General features: G+C 36.5%; 1 protein-coding gene across 5 annotated transcripts in view; it reads left to right on the top strand.

Annotated features, from left to right (window-relative positions):
• LOC137245263 (uncharacterized) overlaps nt 1-24,080 on the top strand; it is a 275,054-nt gene that overhangs the window by 80,274 nt on the left and 170,700 nt on the right. For all 5 annotated transcript variants that reach the window (XM_067775629.1, XM_067775625.1, XM_067775628.1 and 2 more), the window contains exons 4-5: nt 3,380-3,452; nt 21,050-22,383. In XM_067775629.1, the coding sequence (XP_067631730.1) occupies nt 3,380-3,452; nt 21,050-22,383 (1,407 nt within the window). The remainder of the gene's footprint in view (nt 1-3,379; nt 3,453-21,049; nt 22,384-24,080) is intronic.

The following is a 24,080-nucleotide window of genomic DNA, read 5'->3' as shown; positions in this document are numbered from 1 at the left end:
ATATTGCGGGAAAGGCGGCCGCGGCAAGGTCGTTGGTCAGGCTTCGTGATATGGGATATAGACTTTCTGACCGCGGACACTCTAGCCTTCTTACCAGTTTCGACTTCATCCCGGACAGAACGGACTACTGTATGCCGATAACAGCTCCCTATACAACCTTCACCCCATTTATTCCAGAGAGAGATGATTGGGGAAGAGGAATTATCTGGGGCATGGGACCGGTTAACTTGTTCACGGATGGGTCAAAGCTGGATGGAAAGGTTGGTGGGGGGGTCTTTTGTCAAGAGCTAAATTTAAGCAGCAAGTTTAAGTTGGCTGATCACTGCAGTGTATTCCAAGCGGAAATTGCCGCGATTAAGGATGCGGTGGATGGAATGCTATCCAGTGCTACCACGGTTAGGGAATTTAACATCTACTCTGATAGCCAATCGGCTATCAAGGCCTTGAGCTCAACTACAGTGCGATCGAGGGTGGTCTGGGAGTGCCTGACCTCGCTTGCGATTGCATCGAATTATTTTACAATTAAGATTATCTGGGTCCCGAGCCATAGTGATATCCCGGGTAACTGTCAAGCGGATCTCTTAGCCCGCATCGGTACAACTGAACTGGATGAAGATGGCTGTAGGGACTTCGGGATCCCGCTGGCCACCTGTGGATTGCTCCTCCATAGCTGGGCCTCCAATCAGCTCAGCAAACGTTGGGCGGATACCACGTCTTGCAGGGTAGCAAGATCTTTCTGGCCGAAAGTGGATGGCAGGAGGTCTGCTGAAATAATTGGGTTCACTAAGGCTCACCTATCAATGGTCATTGGGGTTTTGACAGGGCACTGTCCCATGGGTATCCATGCGGTACGTCTCAATATACTGGAAACTCCATCCTGCTGCAGCTGTATGGAGGATGATGAGGTGGAATCACCAAATCACTTTATGCTTGATTGTCCAGCTTTTGCCAGAATTAGGCGAAAGTACTTCGGTCGCGACTCACTTGGATCTCCCGAGGATATATCCAAAGTTGAGATCGGTATCATTCGGAGCTTTATCGTTGCTACCCAACGATTCTCTAAGTAGCTGGATCTAGGTCACCGTTATTTTTGGTGTATGTGGTATCACAACGGACCTTCGTGTCGTCCAAGTGAGCTATCCTTATCAGGGCAGCTACCACCTAACCTATCCTATCCTATCGATACAATTTAACGTGTTGGACTGTAACTTTCTTTAGAAAAAACGAAATCTTTCAATTAGCTCTTCAAAAATACTTATTTAAAATAAAAGTCAGTCAGTCCATTTCTGTTATATTTAAGATTAATGTTTTTTATTATTTACGCTACAAAGTCGTTGCAATACTTTCTGATTGTGTTACTTCCCTTGCATTATTCGGCTATCGAATTGATTTAGTGTTATTGGTTTCACCACACATTAGGCGACTCACATTTGTAACGTAAGCCTTTGCTAAACCATTGGGTTAAAATCAAATGAATTTGGTTCGAATAAGAGGTTGAATAATAAGCACTCAGCGAAAAATCATTAATCATTATATTATCACCTCGGCAACTTCAAAACTGTGAACTGATAAAATTTGCAACTGAACTGGAATATGAGGGAAAGTAGTTTTTCGAAAGATGGCAACTGCAAATTAATGTCTAATTTATATCCGGTTTTCACTTCAATGTTGGTTCTGAAATCTCTATAAGCTGTCGAAGAATCTTACAGATAGTTGGCTAAGAAAGGACCAATCATAAATGGGAGTAGCTCAATTGGCACGAGAAGAGCAAACAATGTCTTTGTTTGGGTACAAACAAATTTCAATGAATATGAGGAACAAAACGTTCAAAGAATTTGTAAACCATGTATTACAGCTTGTCTGATTCTCTGTTTATTTAGCATTTGTTCCTTGAAGTAATGAATGTTTTTCGGTATTGGTTCGGGTTACTGTCATAATATTATCCAGATATCTTTGAAACTACTTCATGATAGACTTCCCGATATGTGACGGAACAATTTTGTGAGCACCAGAAAATATTTTTGATATAATTTTTGGACAACTTCAGATTGTTTCCGGGATCATTCTGGTATTATTTTAAGATTGCTTTGCCATTGATTTGATATAATTTCGGCAACATTTCGTAATTTCTTTTGCAAATTTCTCAAGAAATTTTTCCAGCCGCTGCGAGGTTATGAAAAGATTATCGGGATTGCTTTTGTGACCATTTTTTATTACTTCAAGACTTGTTGTTCTTTGCAGGACCATTTCGTTATCGTTTCGGTACAGTTTCGTTGTCATTTTGTGAGCAGTAGTAGATTTTTTTGGTATAATTTCGGGACCAATCGGGATTGTTTTCGGGGTCATTCTGGTAGTAGTTTGAGATCGTTTTGCCATTGCTGTGAAATAATTACGTCAACATTTGGAAATTTCCTTCTGAACTTTTTTAACAATTTTTTCCATCCATTTCGGGACCTTATCAAAAACCGCTTCTGTGAGCATTTTGCCATTACGTCAAGACTGATTTATTTTTGCGGAACCATTTCGGTATTTTGTTTGGGAATGTTTCGAATCATTTTGGACTGCTTTTGTATACTTTTAAAAACTTTGTGGAAGGTTCCAGCATTATTATTTTTTTCCATCAGGTCGGGATTATATTAGTTACTTTGGTCGATTTTGATGAAATGTGGACCAATCTGAATTAAATAGAACTATTTTATGAAAAGGGGGTATTATCGTACACCAAGATTTGGAAAACCAAACATCTCGCAGTAATGATATATGGAGGGCAGCTGCCGCTAAAAAATTGGAATTGGAAAGTATTAAGTAATTGGTTAAGTAATACATCACTTCAATCACATTACTGAAACTTCGTAAGCTGTTTGTACTATGAAATTCTAATTTTACTTGGTACTGATGCCTTTTTTCAGAAACAGCCCTTAGCGAAGTAAACTAGTTTCGAACTATCGGATGACACTGGTTTGAACTCTGTCCACTTGCAGTGCTTTCAACTGACACTTTTCATAGTATGGTGTCACATGAAATGGCATTTGTCCCCTTTGATGACCTTCTGAAAGCGTTCCTAACTGGTGTAATCATAGCTGGGACTGAAATAATCGCTGCCGTTGAGTAATTAATTTAAATTCGTATAGCACAGGTTTAAGCGCTGCTGTTACAAGTTTGGCTACCAACTGTCCCGCTTTGAATCCACTTTGTACCAGGATATTAATTAAACTTGTATTCCGAGACTGGTACCTTGGGTGAAAGTCTCGCATTTTCCCTGCATAAAAGATTAGGTGATCGCTTCTATTATGAAACTCTAACTAGAGATTTTTTCAGAACATATTTTATTATTAATTTTTTTATAATTAATTTTGTATAAATAATATTTATTTTACAGGTGCCAAGACCAGATCCGTGTGAAATTTGCCTTTGTATGGATGGAGAAATATTTTGCTGGTGGGAGCTATGTAGTAAGTATTGAAGTATAAGAATTCGCTTACTTATGGATTAAGCTATTTAATATGAAATGTTGAGCATTCCTCTTTAATATATTTATTTACTTTTTAATTTATTGACTTAACTCAAATTGTTGCTGCCATTGAGACAAAAAGACATAGCATGTAAATATTTAATAAGGATACATAAATATCAAAGCGTTAGCAAAAACTGTTTTTAAATTTTTTTCCCCAAAATATGGGCTCGAGATGTAACCAAACATCCATAGTGTAGTGGATTTCTATATTAAATAAATTGAATTTTAATTTTTACCAATAATAACATATTGATAATGTGGAGGATTTCAATAATTTCTCAACAAAGACGCTTATTTTTGCGAATAACAGAGCTTGTCTTCAAAGAAGACTAAGCGAAAAGGCACAAACGCCATGGTGGAGCAATGAGCTGAGTCTTCTTAGAAGGCAAGTAAAAAAATATTTAAGCTGGCAAAGTTCGCGAAGCGCATTGGGACGTTAAGAATCTACAAGCGTAAAATTGCCAGGGTGAAGGGTGTCTCATTGAAAAATTTTTATGCTAACATCGAGTACACCAGCAAAACAGCGCAATTAAGGAAAGTCTTAACAAGGGGAAACATAGTCCAGGGACTAATAAAAAAAGAGAACGGGGAATTGTCAAGTAATAGTGAGGAGTTACTTAAGTCGCTTTTCGAAACAAACCTGTACTTTCACCTGCACTTCGATCGTGGAGCGGATAGTGCCGGGCTTGGTGACCGATGGTATATTCCCAGCCATCGAGTAGAGCGGTCATAGAATGGCTTAAAATAATTTTGAATGGGTGCATAAAAACTTGAAAACTTAATCATGTACGGAACTCTTAGAGAACTGTTCGCGTAGCTTTCCTACCAAAGGCGAGAAATATCGGTCATATGTATGTATGCATAGACTGCAGGCCCATTAGCTGAACATCATTTTTCCTCAAAATGTTTGAGATGCTTATAGATTTTTACATAAAGTCCAACTTGGATGAAAAAGTGCTCTCCACACTATAATATGCGTACACCAAAAGGCAATTTGGTAGACAATGCACTGCATAGAGAGGTGATAAGCAAAGTCAAAGCCCTGGAATATAAAAAGTATGCCTTGGGAGTATTGAAGTACAACCAGACATAATCAGATAGATTGGCTCAATGTTAAATTTAAGGAAGAAAACTTTACAATGGGGATTGTAAAAAGCAACGAAATCAGTGAACGGCAGCGCGCTTCAGAGCGGGGTGTTATCATCTTCTCTGTGGATGCTGGTCATCAACGAACTACTCAGGTGGTTTGATGAGTGACCCGTAAATGCTTTCCAATTAGATCTTTGCTGGATCGGGCGCTTCAGGATAAACATACCTGGGCATTTAATATCGGTTTGACCGTTTACGCGAGGAAGACGAATACGGTCTTGTCTATTAAGAAGTACAATATCCCAGATGGGACCACGCTTAAGCTGGAGAGGTAACGCTTCTGGAGTAACCTTGCACAATATATATAAGAATCGTTTAGGACAAAAAGTTATCGTGGAAGCGAAACGTGGAAGAGAATGCATGTAAAGAATGCCGGGGTGAACGTGCCGTTTATCGCCCTATTTCTTTAATTGGGTATTTACAGCGATTGTAAAGCATTTTTTATACTAAGGAGTCCTTGTTTGTTGGGCAGCCACATGAAGAAGAACCTACCTAAAAAAATTAGCGGGGGTATGCAGGCTTTTAATTCTTAGCGTTAGGGGATCCCTAAAAACAACCCGACAGCTGCATTGTACACCATTCTGAACATTCAACCTGTAGACTTGGAGGCAAACAACATAGCCTTAACAACTACAATGAGCCTCAGTGTTCGGAGCAACAAGAGCGTAGACTATATTGCCATATTAATATAGCGTCATCAATTACAACACAAACAAAAAACGTGATTCGAAGGGGGTTTTAAAGTCACAATAGAGGTGGATGGTAGGCCCAATGATGCCCAAACCACGGACTAGGCGTTACGCGTGTAAACAAATGGCTTCAAAGTAGTGGAAGGGTCTCCAGTATACTAAGCGGATCTGGAAAAACAAAACACAGCATACAAGTTGCTGATAACTGTAGCATTTTTCAGGCGCAAATAATAGCCATCACCAAAGCAGTAGAAGCACTGAAAGACAATAACTTAAACTGCAATCGCGTAGACTTTTACATTGACAACCAAGTAGCAATTAAGGTAATAATCTCGCCTAGCGCAGTATCTTAAAGTGTGTTAGAGTGTAAACAATCCCTGAAAAGGATAGGCATTGGGAGTAATATATATCTATATTGGCTTCCATGATACATGGGAGCGAAATTAAGGGACGACGACTGTTGCGCATGAATGACCAAGTGTCAAAGATCGTGCATAAGTCTTATAACCTAAGGAGTAACCTATTTTAATTGAAAAGAGAATCATGTTGACTTATGACGGATCGGCCAGTTCATACTAACCTAACCTTACCCACCACGCTGTTTCATTTAAAATTTTAATTACATACACTTACACACAAGGCTTTTTGAAAGACTGCGAAAAGCGTACAATTTTGTTTATTTACTTATAAAGAGAAAAAAAATTTTGTTTAATGAAGCGCAAAAAGCCTTCGAGCGCTTGTCAGTCAATTTGACAGCGCTACCATTGAATTTCACAGCAATCAAAAGAAAACTTATATGCAGCACACACGCGTACACCAACGCAAATAGCTGTCGGCTTTACTGCCACCGACAGTGATAAGTTGAATGATTACTTGAAAAAAAAGATATATTTCATTTTCTTTGTAAAGAAATTTTAAAAAATACATTGCTGGTAAAATAATAAGGGATTTTTCGTTTACTGTTTACCGACCAGCAGCTTTGTTTGTTCGGCTTTCTTTCACAAAGTTCAACTTTTTTATAAATTTCTTTTATTTTTGTCTCATTTTTCAGCACTGAATTTCAAGATTACTGATTCTCTGACATATTGTTTTATGATATTTAATTTGGTTTATTTGCTACAACTTTTTATTTTCATTTAAGTGAATCTCTGTAAGCGATGAAGCATAAAAATTGATTAGGGACACTTCAATGCACTAAAATGATTGAAAACGGCGCTACTTTCGGTGATTTACGGGCATATGATTTTGTGTTGTATTTTTAGCGTAAGATATCGCGTATGCGAGATATGGTAGGCGATATAACGAGGATTTTATAGTTGAAATTTGAAACGTCTTAAGATAGCGAAGGCGGAGATTTAGTTATTTATTTTATTAAATATCTTTCAAGAAAGAACTTCATGTCATATGATAATATGTAATTTTTTGAGCCGTCTTTTACAAGTGACTGCCGTACTAAAATGTATATTGTAGTAAAAAGCGCACATCAATTATGTCGGTATTCATACAGCAGCGCACACGAAAATATCAGTGGCAGTTTTAATTGTATTTCGCGAAATTAAATTATTATTTTCTAACACGCGTATGTAGCTCGCTTTTCAGGATATACGGATATGCTTGCGTGAAATTGGTAGGTTTTTGATGTGTAAACATCTTTACTTACGGTATGGGTGAATCCTGAATGTAAGCATAAGCGTAGTCTTTGTAAGAGGTATGCTATATTGGGGTATATGTATAATGTAAATGCAGGCTTAGTGTGTGGTACTGGTATTATCTACGGAGTAATAAAGATTGAGTCCGTTATTATAGTCGTAGTGGCTGTAGTCTGATGTTGGATAAAGATACATGGTAGAGTTCATATGAGCGGAATCACACAGCAACTTAAGTCAGACTTATCATGTATGCAATTTCTGTGCATGCAAGTGCTCGAACAGATGTATAGACGGATGCTTTGATGGAAGAGACAGGGGAAACGTGACCAAATGCGTTATTTTTATTAAAATAAAAAAAATAAATGTAAGGCGCGATAACCTCCGAAGAGATCTAAGGCCGAGCTTCTCTTCCATTATTTTTATTTTTACTACTGTATTTTTACTACTTATGTATAAAGGTTTAAGTTGTAATTAGTTTCTTTTGAGGGCATTGTTTATTTTAACGTATGTATGTGTATTTGGTTAGATTTATGTGAATTAGTGGAAACAAAGAAAGCCAATAAATTGACTAAAATAATATAAGAATAGATCAAACTAAATAAAATTTAAAAATTAAATAAAATAAAGTATATAGAATGAATAAAAATGATATGAAATAAGATAAAATAAAATAAAATAAAATAAAATAAAATTAAAATAAAATAAAATAAAAAAAATAAATAAATAAAATAATATATATGAAATAAAATAATATAAAAAATAAAACTAAATTAAATATAATAAAGATAAAACGAAACTAATTTATTTAATATTAAACTAAAGTAAAAAAAAAAAAAATTTACAAAAAAGTTAAATTAAATAAATTGAGCAAAAATAAAAAAAAAATTGTTAAATTAAGTAAAGAAACGAAAAAAAAATTAAATTAAAAACGGGAAAAAATAACTAAATAAAATAAAATAAATTTAAATAAAATGAAGTAAAATAAAATAAAAAAAATAAATAAATAAAATTATATATATGAAATAAAATAATATAAAAAATAAAATTAAATTAAATATAATAAAGATAAAACGAAACTAATTTATTTAATATTAAACTAAAGTAAAAAAAATTTAACAAAAAGTTAAATTAAATAAATTGAGCAAAAATAAATAAAAAATTGTTAAATTAAGTAAAGAAAGGAAAAAGTTATTAAACTAAAAACGGGAATAAATAACTAATTAATTAACAAAATTAAAATAATTAAACATAAAATTAAATCGATTTTTAGACTAAGAGTTTTAGGTTTGTTATCAAAGAGTTTTAGATTAAGCATCGAGAAATTATCGATATTACTTATGTGTAATCGGTTCGTTGCCGGACTGTAACCTATTTCAGACGTGCACCTGTATGTTTACTCGTCAAATTTCACGTCTACTTGGTACTCACTCCTTTTTTAATAAACAACGTGCTTAATTTAATTTAATTTCTAATAATTCACGAAAAATCTACCATAAACGAACTATGCAACCCAGTCTCAATAACATTTCGAAAAAATTGGAAAATTTGAAAAAAGGTTACGCATATTTCGAACATTTTAGTTAAGGTTGGAGTACGAAGTCGTATGAGGTTTTGTGAGCTGCACGATGAAAAGCCGGTTCACAACCCTGGCGAATGCATTGATCTGCCAAAGCACCGACTCTCCTATCTAGTTGGGTCGGGTGACCCTTAGTACCTACGCGATGTAGAGTAAAAAGCGTGAAAAGGTTAGAAAATACATTCAGAGCCTCTACATACATTAATAAGCTGAAAGGTCAAGCAAATAAATCAAAATAAAAGTCGCATTGCATCGAGGTGTAATATTAAAAACAATGGAGATTTATAGCCCTATCAATTCTAGTTTAACAAAGAACATGTCTTAGGTCTCTGAGAAATTGTATAGCCTTTTATGTTTAAAATTTTTTTCCATACCAAGGGCACTTAGCTTTATTTGTTTGTATGGAAGGAAAGCTTAAACACCATCTAAAAAAGAAATTGTCAAAAGAAATGCTATTTTTGAGCGAACTTCAAATTGTACTTTAGAAAACAGGTTTTTATGGGGTCACTTATAAAATTCATAGAAAAACCAACGAATTATATGTAAGCACATCCGTACCACGTGGAAAGAAGGGGGGTAAGATGATGGTTATTTATCGGATAAGCTGGGGAAATTAGCACCTTTAAGGTGCTAATATAACGACCATCACAGGACCGATTTGATATGATCACGTCGATTCTTCTAAGTCTATAGATTTTAGTAATTTCTTGACTAAATACTAGCCGTGGTGTATTGAAATTAATTTTCAGAGCCATTGCAAGACATGGCTTAACTGTACCCCAGATTGGATCACATGTAGTTAGATGGACTTTCCATAGCATTTCATTCATGCTTCTATCACGTTATTGATCCACATGTTCTGAGCATGCTTTAGAAGCATTTCTTGGGATTCTCCACTATCACCATCACTTGAACCGTGAAGTAGAGGTTATTCAAAATTTGAGACGTCCGTCATAATTGTGAAGAGCCTCAGTCCTCTTTGAGGGATTCAAGCTTAGTTTTATGCTCTCTTATCTTAATGATATATGCCTGATCCTGCCGTATTACGTTGCGTCACGTATAAGATACCAGTTTGGCAAAGTCATTCCCATAGGCCATAATTTTCACAAAGTTCCTATTCAGTTGGCTTGGTACGCTATTTATAAACAAAAACTATATAAGAGGTGTTAATACATCGTTTTGTTTAGTGATACTCGACGACAGTGGTGTGACTTTAATAGCTAAATAGAACTCCATTCTGTGGAGTCTACCTTTCACGGAAGTACTATGACTTCAATAGCTCAAAGCTAAGCACATGACAGACTGCAGAGCCGACCCTGTCTAGTTAGAAATGCTAGCTTCCATACAAAGGACATAAAGAGCATATTCTATTGCTTTCACCAACACGTTTTTGAAGGTTTTTTCTATGTCCATTAGGGTAAACTGTTATCAAATGGGTACTTCACCTTGTGGACCACTTTATGTAAAAAAGTATCGCTTGGGCGGCCTTTAAGGTAAGGCTGTTTGGTTATTAACAGATTTTGGAAGCAGTGTTTTTTATTGTAGAGTATTAACAGAAACGAACAAGAAAACAGTATATAGTATAAAAAATTTTCGGAATAAAAAAATTTCCGGCAATTTAAGTAAAAACATAAATGATTTTGGTAACAGAGGCTATGCAACCTAATCTCAAAAACGTTTCCGAAAAATTTTCGAACATTCAGGTAGAGTTCTCTGAACTGTATAGTTGATATATGAAAATAAACAGTTCAATATATATAAATTTTTTTGAAATTATCAAATTTTTTCAAACCTATCTATTTTCGAATTATTTTCGAAACCATTGGTATAAAAAACCTACCGCGTCAGGTAGATTAATTAACTTTAATTCTAAACATGACAAATCTACAATAGTCAATACGGCCAGAAATTTTATCAACAGAGTTCTCTCGATCAGCGATGAAGTTTATCATAAAGAAAACATTAAAATAATAATAAATGTTCTAGAAAATAATGAATTTCCTACACGCATAATAAAAAACTTTATAAGAGATTATTATAAGAAACCCACTGCGAGGAAAAATGCCGAAAATAATAAAATATATAAATCGACTACATATGTGTCAGGCCTGTCTAACAGAATAAAATATTCAAATATTTATGACAAAGAGAAATGTAATTTAGCCTTTACCTACAATAATACGTTGCGACAAATTTTCAGTAATACCAAGAGTAGAATAGATAAATATGAGAAATCGGACTTGATATATAAAATTCTATGTAATGGTGACGGGTCTCACGTATGCAACAAAGTATATGTGGGGACTACTAAATCGAAACTAAAAACGAGGATTTCCGGGCATAAAACGAATATTAAAAATCGCAACAACCCTAATGATGGCAAAACGGCGCTAACACAGCATTGCAGAGAAACTGGACACTCTCCCAATTTAGAAAATGTAGAAATTCTACAGCAAGAGAGGAATTACAACAAACGCTACATATTAGAGATACTGCACATAATAAATACACCCAGCGACAAACGCATGAACTGCAAATCTGATACAATTGGTATTGCCTCTGCCTTTAGGCAGCTGATCAACAACAACAACAATAATAGATAAGAGCATCTCCCACTGTTTACCAAAGAGTTCACCTGCAGGCTGCAGCTGATATCACTTGAGAGGCGCTCACTACTCATTTAGATAACTTTCTGCTTATGTTCATTTTTTGTTTATGATAACGGCTGTGTGTTATTTACATTTTATTGTTATTTGCTTTGCACTGTTCGTAAACTTATATTTTTGTTACACTAGTCGACATATTGCATTCGAAAATGTAAGTTCTGTACTTGTGCAAATGTGTATTTTTATGATTTTAATATGTATGTTTGTTCTTTTCGTACCTAGTCCTGATGATGACTTCAGACTGAAGTCGAAATATCGACAAATTAAATAATATAATTCTATATCAAAAATTCACGTATTGTGTTTTATTAAGAATATACAAATATTTGGCCTAGAGCTCGTCTTTTATATTATAAAGTTATAATTCAAAGGCCGTAAACAACAAAAATAATTATGGAACTGAGAGCAAACCGCGCCAACAAAAACACCTACAGACATATGAAAAGCAAGTATGGTATAGAGATCAAGAAGTACACAAATCGATACCAACAAAGCACAAAACAGCTGGCTAAGTTGACACAGTCGATTAAGTTTCTGGTAAGTTGCAGAAAAAGTGGCATAACACCCAAATTCATAAACAACGCCACCAAAAATATTTTGCACGTACTAAACTGCAACACCAACAACAAGCATTTGCCCAACAACATCAATAAGGCTCTCACAAAATTTATAGAAACGGTGGAATGTAAACTCTCGAACCTGATCATAAAAATTAAATATGAACATAAGAAAAAAAATGAAAGAGAGGTAAGCACATTAACCAACAAAATAAACCAAACTCTTGATGCAGAAGATTCTACCGCGTTTTTTGAAAGCGAGAAACTCCTAATTAACAACCTTACAACAACAATTAGGAAAACACACACACAAAAATTCGAGAAGCTCAAAAACATACATAGGCAATCTCTTAACATTAGAAATATACCCCATTGGTTTCATAATACTACGAAAACCGAGATCCCTACAGATATTCAGTGGCTCCTCTCTTTAGGTCCAAAATACTCTTTGCCAACAACAAATAGTGGGTTCCCTTTATTCAAGGTGATAGCAGACGGAGAAGACTGCATTCAAACTATCAAAGATAAAGAGCAGCAAGAGATTGAGAGGAATAATTTAACAACACTAATACATGATCATCTTAAGAAAACCAAAAATAGCGCGCGCGACAAATTTGTATTAGATACCCTACACTCGGCCAAAACTTTTCTAAAAAACAACAAAGACTTATTGGTTCTGAATGCAGATAAGGGTAATGTTACCGTTTTAATGGATAAATCGGACTATGAAAAGAAGTTACAACTTTTGGTAAATGACATTTCGGCATACCGGGTATTGAAACGAGATCCCACTAATAAATTACAAGAAAAAAATAACGAGATTGTAGAAAAATTGTTTAAAAACAACGTTATAGATTTAAAAGAGAAATACAAACTAATAAGCAAAACGTCCAATGCACCTAGATTATGTGGCCTGCCCAAAATTCATAAAGCAGTTATCCCATTGAGACCTATTTGTTCGTCTGTCAACTCCCCTTCGTACAATTTATGCAAGTATGTGGTTAATATTCTCACGAACATAACCAAATCGTCCAAATATAACGTAAAAGACTCAATTGAATTTAAAAACAAAATAAAAGATACATACATATATGATGATGAGAGTCTCGTGTCATTTGATGTCATCTCACTTTTTCCCAGCATTCCCGTAGATCATGCCTTAGAAATTATAGCATCTAAGTGGAACCAGGTAAAGAGCCACACCACACTCACAAAAGAACTTTTTCTAGAAGTTGTTCGTTTCTGCATTAGAGATAATAGATATTTTAAATTAAACAATAAAATTTATGAGCAACGCTGCGGTATGCCCATAGGTTCCCCAGCATCCCCCGTCATAGCAGACATTGTAATGGAAGAATTACTGGAGAAATTTGAAGATGATTCCCCTTATAAGCCACGTTTGCTTACCAAATACGTCGATGACCTTTTCGCAATTGTGAAAACTGATACGGTGGAAGAATTGCTAAATATTCTAAATGGATACAACAGGAGTATTAAATTTACAATTGAGGTGGAGAAGGACGGAAAACTACCGTTTCTCGATACTCTTGTTATAAAAAAGAATAACCAATTATGTTTTGATTGGTATAAAAAACCTACCGCGTCAGGTAGATTAATTAACTTTAATTCTAAACATGACAAATCTACAATAGTCAATACGGCCAGAAATTTTATCAACAGAGTTCTCTCGATCAGCGATGAAGTTTATCATAAAGAAAACATTAAAATAATAATAAATGTTCTAGAAAATAATGAATTTCCTACACGCATAATAAAAAACTTTATAAGAGATTATTATAAGAAACCCACTGCGAGGAAAAAGGCCGAAAATAATAAAATATATAAATCGACTACATATGTGTCAGGCCTGTCTAACAGAATAAAATATTCAAATATTTATGACAAAGAGAAATGTAGTTTAGCCTTTACCTACAATAATACGTTGCGACAAATTTTCAGTAATACCAAGAGTAGAATAGATAAATATGAGAAATCGGACTTGATATATAAAATTCTATGTAATGGTGACGGGTCCCACGTATGCAACAAATTATATGTGGGGACTACTAAATCGAAACTAAAAACGAGGATTTCCGGGCATAAAACGAATATTAAAAATTGCAACAACCCTAATGATAGCAAAACGGCGCTAACACAGCATTGCAGAGAAACTGGACACTCTCCCAATTTAGAAAATGTAGAAATTCTACAGCAAGAGAGGAATTACAACAAACGCTACATATTAGAGATGCTGCACATAATAAATACACCCAGCGACAAACGCATGAACTTCAAATCTGATACAATTGGTATTGCCTCTGTCTTTAGGCAGCTGATCAACAACAACAACAATAATAGATAAGAGCATCTCCCACTGTTTACCAAAGAGTTCACCTGCAGGCTGCAGCTGATATCACTTGAGCGGCGCTCACTACTCATTTAGATAACTTTCTGCTTATGCTCATTTTTTGTTATACTCAGTTGAGCAGAGCTCACAGAGTATATTAAGTTTGATTGGATAACGGTTGGTTGTACATATATAAAGGAATCGAGATAGATATAGACTTCCATATATCAAAATAATCAGGATCGAAAAAAAGTTTGATTGAGCTATGTCCGTCCGTCCGTCCGTTAACACGATAACTTGAGTAAATTTTGAGGTAACTTGATGAAATTTGGTATGTAGGTTCCTGAGCACTCATCTCATATCACTGTTTAAAATGAACAATATCGGACTATAACCACGCCCACTTTTTCGATATCGAAAATTTCGTAAAACCGAAAAAGCGCGATAATTCATTACCAAAGACAGATAAAGCGACGAAACTTGGTAGATGAGCTGAATTTATGACTCAGAATGGAAAATTATTAAAATTTTGGACAATGGGCGTGGCACCGCCCACTTTTAAAAGAAGGTAATTTAAAACTTTTGCAAGATGTAATTTGTCAGTCGTTGAAGATATCATGATGAAGTTTGGCAGGGACGTTAATCCTATTACTATATGTACGCCTAATAAAAATTAGCAAAATCGGAGAAGGACCACGCCCACTTAAAAAAAATTTTTTTTTAAAGTAAAATTTTAACAAAAAATTTAATATCTTTACAGTATATAAGTAAATTATGTCAACATTCAACTCCAGTAATGACATGGTGCAACAAAATACAAAAATAAAAGAAAATTTCAAAATGGGCGTGGCTCCGCCCTTTTTCATTTAATTTGTCTAGGATACTTTTAACGCCATAAGTCGAACAAAAATTAACCAATCCTTTTGAAATTTGGTAGGGGCATAGATTTTATGATGTTAACTGTTTTATGTGAAAACGGGCGAAATCGGTTTATGCCACGCCCAGTTTTTATACACAGTCGTTCGTCTGTCCTTCCGCATGGCCGTTAACACGATAACTTGAGCAAAAATCGACATATCTTTAATGAACTTAGTTCACGTACTTACTTGAACTCACTTTATTTTGGTATGAAAAATGAACGAAATCCGACAATGACCACGCCCACTTTTCGATATCGAAAATTACGAAAAATGAAAAAAATGCCATAATTCTATACCAAATACGAAAAAAGGGATGAAACATGGTGAGGTAATTGGATTGGTTTATTGACACGAAATATAACTTTAGAAAAAACTTTATAAAATGGTTGTGACACCTACCATATTAAGTAGAAGAAAATAAAAAAGTTCCGCAGGGCGAAATAAAAAACCCTTAAAATCTTGGCAGGTATTACATATATAAATAAATTAGCGGTATCCAACAGATGATGTTCTGTGTCACCCTGGTCCACATTTTGGTCGCGATCTGGAAAACGCCTTCACATATACAACTACCACCACTCCCTTTTACAACTCTCATTAATACCTTTAATTTGATACCCATATTGTACAAACAAATTCTAGGGTCACCCCTGGTCCACCTTTATGGCGATATCTCGAAACGGCGTCCACATATGGAACTAAGGATTGCTCCCTTTTAAAATACTCATTAACACCTTTCTTTTGATACCCATATTGTACAAACAAATTCTAGGGTCACCCTGGTCCACCTTTATGGCGGTATCTCGAAACGGCGTCCACCTATGGAACTAAGGATTACTCCCTTTTAAAATACTCATTAACACCTTTCATTTGATACCCATATCGTACAAACGCATTCTAGAGTCAACCCTGATCCACCTTTATGGCTATATCCCTAAATGGCGTCCACCTATAGAACTATGGCCCACTCCCTCATAAAATACCCTTTAACACCTTTCATTTGATACCCATATCGTACAAACGCATTATAGAGTCACCCCTGGTCCACCTTTATGGCGATATCTCGAAAAGGCGACCACCTATACAACAACCACCACTCCCTTTTAAAACCCTCATTAATACCTTTAATTTGATACCCATATCGTACAAACGCATTCTAGAGTCACCCCTGGTCCACCTTTATGGCGATATTTCGAAACGGCGTCCACCTATAGAACTAAGGCCCACTCCCTTTTAAAATACTCATTAACACCTTTCATTTGATACCCATATCGTACAAACGCATTCTAGAGTCACCCCTGGTCCACCTTTATGGCGATATCTCGAAAAGGCGACCACATATACAACTACCACCTCTCCCTTTTAAAACCCTCATTAATACCTTTAATTTGATACCCATATTGTACAAACAAATTCTAGGGTCCCCCTGGTCCACCTTTATGGCGATATCTCGAAACGGCGTCCACCTATGGAACTAAGAATTACTCCCTTTTAAAATACTCATTAACACCTTTCATTTGATACCCATATCGTACAAACGCATTCTAGAGTCAACCTGATCCACCTTTATGGCTATATCCCTAAATGGCGTCCACCTATAGAACTATGGCCCACTCCCTCATAAAACACTCTTTAATGCCTTTCATTTGATACACATGTCATACAAACACATTCCAGGGTTTCCCTCGGTTCATTTTCCTACATGGTTATTTTCCCTTATGTTGTCACCGTAGCTCTCAACTGAGTATGTAATGTTCGGTTACACCCGAACTTAACCTTCCTTACTTGTTTATGATAACGGCTGTGTGTTATTTACATTTTATTGTTATTTGCTTTGCGCTGTTCGTAAACTTATATTTTTGTTACACTAGTCGACATATTGCATTCGAAAATGTAAGTTCTGTACTTGTGTAAATGTGTATTTTTATGATTTTAATATGTATGTTTGTTCTTTTCGTACCTAGTCCTGATGATGACTTCAGACTGAAGTCGAAATATCAACAAATTAAATAATATAATTGTATATCAAAAATTCACGTATTGTGTTTTATTAAGAATATATTTAAAAACCATAGAATATTTGAATTTTTTCGAAATCATCGAATTTTTGATTATTTTCAAAATTATCGATTTTCAAATTTTTTCGAAATTATCAAAAAACAAGTAAGGAAGGCTAAGTTCGGGTGTAACCGAACATTACATACTCAGCTGAGAGCTATGGAGACAAAATAAGGAAAATCACCATGTAGGAAAATGAACCTAGGGTAACCCTGGAATGTGGTTGTATGACATGTGTATCAAATGGAAGGTATTAAAGAGTATTTTAAGAGAGAGTAGGCCATAGTTCTATGGATGGACGCCATTTAGGGATATCGCCATAAAGGTGGACCAGGGCTGACTCTAGAATGTGTTTGTACGATATGGGTATCAAATGAAAGGTGATAATGAGTACTTTAAAAGGGAATGGGCTTTAGTTCTATAGGTGAACGCCTTTTCGAGAAATCGCCATAAAGGTGGACCAGGGGTGACTCTAGAATATGTTTGTACGATATGGGTATCAAATGAAAGCTGTTAATGAATATTTTGAAAAGCAGTGATCCTTAGTTCCATAGGTGGACGCCGTTTCGAGATATCGCCATAAAGGTGGACCAGGGGTGTCTCTAGTTGTACGATATGGGAATCAAATGAAAGGTGTTACTGAGCATTTTAAGAGGGAGTGGGCATTAGGTCTATAGGTGCACGCCTTTTCGAAATGTCGCCATTAGGGTGGGCCAGGGGTGACTCTAGAATGTGTTTGTATGATATGGGTATCAAATGAAAGATGGTAATGAGTATTTTAAAAGGGAGTAATCCTTAGTTCTATAGGTGGACGCCTTTTCGAGATATCGCCATAAAGGTGGACCAATGGTGACTCTAGAATGTTTGTACGATATGGGTATCAAACGAAAGGTGCTACTGAGCATTTTAAGAGGAAGTGGGCATGAGGTCTATAGGTGGACGCCTTTTCGAGGTATCGTCATTAGGGTGGGCCAGGGGTGACTCTAGAATGTGTTTGTACGATATGGGTATCAAACGAAAGGTGTTACTGATCATTTTAAGATGGAGTGGGCATTAGGTCTATAGGTGGACGCCTTTTCGAGATATCGCCATTAAGGTGGGCCAGGGGTGACTCTAGAATGTTTGTACGATATGGGTATCAAACGAAAGGTGTTACTGAGCATTTTAAGACGGAGTGGGCATTAGGTCTATAGGTGGACGCCTTTTCGAGATATCGCCATTAGGGTGGGAAAGGGGTGACTCTAGAATGTTTTTGTACGATATGGGTATCAAATGAAAGGTGGTAATGAGTATTTTAAAAGGGAGTAATCCCTAGTTCTATAGGTGGACGCCTTTTCGAGATATCGCCATAAACGTGGACCAAAGGTGACTCTAGAATGTTTGTACGATATGGATATCAAACGAAAGGTGTTACTGAGCATTTTAAGAGGGAGTGGGCATTAGGTCTATAGGTGGACGCCTTTTCGAGATATCGCCATTAAGGTGGGCCAGGGGTGACTCTAGAATGTTTGTACGATATGGGTATCAAACGAAAGGTGTTACTGAGCATTTTAAGAGGGAGTGGGCATTAGGTCTATAGGTGGACGCCTTTTCGAGATATCGCCATTAGGGTGGGCCAGGGTGACTCTAGAATGTGTTTGTACGATATGGGTATCAAATGAAAGGTGGTAATGAGTATTTTAAAAGGGAGTAATCCTTAGTTCTATAGGTGGACGCCTTTTCGAGATATCGCCATAAAGGTGGACCAAGGGTGACTCTACAATGTTTGTACGATATGGGTATCAAACGAAAGGTGTTACTGAGCATTTTAAGAGGGAGTGGGCATTAGGTTTATATGTGGACGCCTTTTCGAGATATCGCCATTAGGGTGGGCCAGGGATGACTCTAGAATGTTTGTACGATATGGGTATCAAACGAAAGGTGTTACTGAGCATTTTAAGAGGGAGTGGGCATTAGGTCTATAGGTGGACGCCTTTTCGAGATATCGCCATTAGGGTGGGCCATGGGTGACTCTAGAATGTTTGTACGATATGGGTATCAAACAAAAGGTGTTACTGAGCATTTTAAGAGGGAGTGGACATTAGGTATATAGGTGGTCGCCTTTTCGAGATATCGCCATTAGGGTGGGCCAGGGGTGACTCTAGAATGTTTGTACGATATTGGTATCAAACGAAAGGTGTTACTGAGCATTTTAAGAGGGAGTGGGCATTAGGTCTATAGGTGGACGCCTTTTCGAGATATCGCCATTAGGGTGGGCCAGGGTGATTCTAGAATGTGTTTGTACGATATGGATATCAAATTAAAAGTATTAATGAGGGTTTTAAAAGCGAGTGGCCCTTAGATATATATGTGAAGGCGTTCTCGCGATATCGGCCAAAATGTGGACCAGGTGATCCAGAAAATCATTTGTCGGGTACTGCTAATTTATTTATATATGCAATACCACTAACAGTATTCCTGCCAAGATTCCAAGGGCTGTTGATTTCGCCTTGTAGAACTTTTTCATTTTCTTCTACTTAATATGGTAGGTGTCACACCCATTTTACAAAGTTTTTTCCAAAGTTATATTTTGCGTCAATAAACCAATCCAGTTACCATGTTTCATCCCTTTTTTCGTAGTTGGTATAGAATTATGCAATTTTTTTCATTTTTCGTAATTTTCGATATCGATAAAGTGGGCGTGGTTATGGTCGGATTTCGGCCATTTTTTATACCAAGATAAAGTGAGTTCAGATAAGTACGTGGGCTAAGTTTAGTAAAGATATATCGGTTTTTGCTCAAGTTATTGTGTTAACGGCCGAGCGGAAGGACAGACGGTGGACTGTGTATAAAAACTGGGCGTGGCTTCCACCGATTTCGCCCATTTTCACAGAGAACAGTTACCGTCACAGAATCTATGCTCCTACCAAATTCGGGAAGGATTGGTAAATTTTTGTTCGACTTATGGCATTAAAAGTATTCTAGACAAACTAAATGAAAATGGGCGGAGCCACGCCCATTTTGAAATTTTCTTTTATTTTTGGATTTTGTTGCATCATATCATTACTGGAGTTGAATTTTGACTTAATTTACTTATATACAGTAAAGATATTAACTTTTTTGTTAAAATTTGAATTTAAAAAAAATTTTTTTTAAAAAGTGGGCGTGTTCTTCATCCAATTTTGCTAATTTTTATTTAGCACATATATAGTAATAGTAGTAACGTTCCTGCCAAATTTCATCATGATATCTTCAACGACTGCCAAATTACAGCTTGCAAAACTTTTAAATTACCTTCTTGTAAAAGTGGGCGGTGCCACGCCCATTGTCCAAAATCTTACTAGTTTTCTATTCTGCGTCATAACGTCAACCCATCTACCAAGTTTCATCGCTTTATCCGCCTTTGGCAATGAATTATCGCATTTTTTCGGTTTTTCGAAATTTTCGATATCGAAAAAGTGGGCGTGGTTATAGTCCGATATCGTTCATTTTAAATAGCGATCTGAGATGAGTGCTCAGGAACCTACACACCAAATTTCATCAAGATACCTCAAAATTTACTCAAGTTATCGTGTTAACGGACGGACGGACGGATGGACGGACGTACGGACATGGCTCAATCACATTTTTTTTCGATCCTGATTATTTTGATATATGGAAGTCTATATCTATCTCGATTCCTTTATATATGTACAACCAACCGTTATCCAATCAAACTTAATATACTCTGTGAGCTCTGCTCAACTGAGTATAAAAAGAATTTAATTGAGGGAATTTCATAAAGATTACATCTGTTATTTTGGTATGCGCTGCTGTAAATGTTTTATTTGTATATGTTTTTGTAAAAGCTTCCTCATATGTCGATTGTTATTTGTATTTTTATTGATAATCGCATTTTTCTTCTTCCTTTACTTATTCTCACAATCCTTTATTTATTATTTGCAGAAAAACGTCCTCCGGCTCAAATCAAAACCGAATGTCATTCAAACTCCCAGCAAGATACTTCAACTGTCAGACTGAATGAAATGAGCAGCACTTTAGGCACGACAGCATATCCCACCGCAGACACTATGGCACAACAAAACCAACAACAGCAACCAGAATATCATAAAACGCCTGCATACAGCAGCAGCTTAGCTCTAAGTTCAACAAAACACGAACACAAACATATCTCGGACTATGATAAAAATTACCAACAACAACAAGAAGAGCATCAGAAAAATAACCTAGCCAGCAGCATAAAATCTACAAAATCCTGGCAAAAGAAGAAAATCTATCAACAGCAGCAAAAACAAAAACACGAGCAACAACAAAAACCACAATATCAACATAAACACATACACGATCATACACATACTGAGGCAAATGTTGGCAACACGCCATATTATATTTATCCACCCTCGTCGGGTAACAAAATTCTCAGTTTTCCAGAAAATTTGCCATCGGTGTTGTACCATGACTATCGCACCGAAGAGCACCAACATCACCAACATCAACATCAACAGCAACATTTGAAGCATCAGCAAAAGAAACGACAAATGCAATTGCAGCAACAACTACAACAACAAATGCAACAGAGGAGGCAAAAACAACAACAAGAAACACACAAACAACAGCAACCACATACACATAATGCATGGCAAAGAGCTCAGCTCCAATCACCACAATATCAACATAATATATTAAAAGGAAAATCAGCAGCAGCAACCAACTCATATGCTGCTTTCGCACCCATTTTGTATGCAGGCGGTGGTGGTAGCAATGATGGTGATAGCAACAACTTGAGCCTGAATGCCGACTGGGGGATGTTTGACGGTAATGAGAATGTCTACAATGGCTTGGAAACAGACAGCGACATTCTGCCTGAGCCCCCAACAAAAAAACCTAAAATGACAGCTGCAGCAACAACAATTACAAACAAAGCGAATGCAGCAGCAACAACAATAAATGGCGATAGTAACGCGTTTATGAGCAAAGGAGCTATGGAATGGGGTGCAGGTGAAGCTCAAAGCACAAGTTCGAATTTTGTTATTTCCGAGGGCACACAAGCAACTGCTGGACACTTAAAGCAACAACAACCACACGTGCGACAACAAAGTGACAGCATCGTTGCCGACAACGAGAAGTCATTAAAAATGAATGCTCCAGATGCTTCGTCGCTTTTACAATCATCCTCAGCTTCAGCAACGTTGGCGTCATCATTATCATCAACAGCACCACCAGCGATTTATGTGGTTAATATGGTAACACCAGCGAGCGCTATGTCCATCAAAAAAGCAGTAAGTTATACTCGATCATGCAATGGAATAGCGTTAATAGCTTGAATAGCCTCTGGCTATGGATGACTGAAATATTCTGTTAATAGATATGTATGTATAACGTTTACACTGGTGGCTAAAATTACAGATTCAGAAAAAGAAATTTTCAGACACCTGTCTTAGTTGCGCCTATAGATAATTCTTTTATTATGCAAAAAAAAAAAAAATTAAAACAATAATAATTACAATAACTATTTTTAAGGCCTTGGGATTGAATTCAGACCAAGGATCCTTAACCAATAGGTCAACAAAACAACTCAAAACTTCTTTTTTTATTTACTGGACCGCCCTGGCGTAAGGGTAGTTTGCTTCTTCTCAGGGCCCAAAAATAAAAATTGCAATCTAACAGCTAAAGTCAAGGCCTATTGCAATATTTTAATGGTATCTAAATTTGCTGTGGCAGCTGTCATGAGTTCAGCCCTGTCTGTGTGTCGATTCCTTTAGCTATTTCCACCTATTTCAAACCAAAATATTTGCTTTGGATTATTAGTGTTAGAAGTTAGGCACTTTTCTCCTCCGAACCAGACGACTGTTCTTATGGCGTGAGCGCCAACTGATTAAAGGTCAAAGCCAAAGGTCAAACTGGCCTTAATCTCCCGTAAGTAAAAAAATTGAACAAAGAAAAATTGGCCTGTAAATTGTGCTTGTGCTTTTGCTTACACGGAGCTAAAAATAGGCCATAGCTGCGCCTACCAAATCATTTTCTGGAAGGACGTACCTTTATTGCCCAGCGCATAATAAACACTATTGCTTTCAGTATCCCTGTGTCTCGGCACCCATATAAAGCTTATAATTAAGACTTATCGTTGATAAATCTTCGCTATATCGTGATTACTTTCTGCCATCGACACATGAGTCCTAGGCCTTTGATGTTCTTTGAGTTTTTGATAGAATAAACGCACCTTTCCCATCTTTAGGCACGGATTGCAAGTTACTTACTTCAAAGAGGATTGCTTTTGCTCACATTTCCGCTTCATTACGGCTCAGTAGTTAGAAAGGCGGAAATAAACTTCAAGTCCGACATGAGGAGAAATGATACCTCATCCTAACTATCGAACAAACTTGGAACCATCGGTGAGTGCATATATGGCACCCTTAATGGATGTAATGTATTGGCTCCTCTTTGGAGTATAATCATCCGTGAAAACTGGTAATGAAACTTGAACATTGGTGCACAAAATCCGAGCATGCCCAAGCTCCCTACTATTGCAAACTCCGGTTTCTCTACTTAGCATAATTCCAATCACTGCTATTTCCTTCGCCAGAAAAGAAAGTATGGGTAAGTGGAGCATAATATTGTGTTTCTCCCCAGGACTGGAAACAAGGGCATCGATAATGCAGAGCTCTGAACCCCTTGGACAGTTTTGAAGACCTTGGCACAGTTGAAACGGGGTGCAATGACTTTGTAGAACCAGTATATTGCTTTGTGAGGGAAGTAGTACTGGTTTACGGACTCCGAAACTCTTAATAGCTAACTGCATATTTTCGATTATACAATATCTATTGGAAAGGTTTAAAAAGGTTTGTGGAAATTGTTGCTACACTACAACAAAAATATCGTCCGCATAGCTATTACTTTCGTATAATATTCTGTTAAGTTTTTAACGCCACCACTGTACGTATAATTGTTCGCGCGCGTACAGGCATTGCTTTTGCGT

This window comes from Eurosta solidaginis, chromosome 3 (genome assembly GCF_040869045.1).
Source record: "Eurosta solidaginis isolate ZX-2024a chromosome 3, ASM4086904v1, whole genome shotgun sequence".
NCBI classification, from domain to species: Eukaryota; Metazoa; Arthropoda; class Insecta; order Diptera; family Tephritidae; genus Eurosta; species Eurosta solidaginis.
The sequence above is the reverse complement of the archived record's forward strand: the minus strand, read 5'-3'. Positions and strand labels throughout refer to the sequence as shown.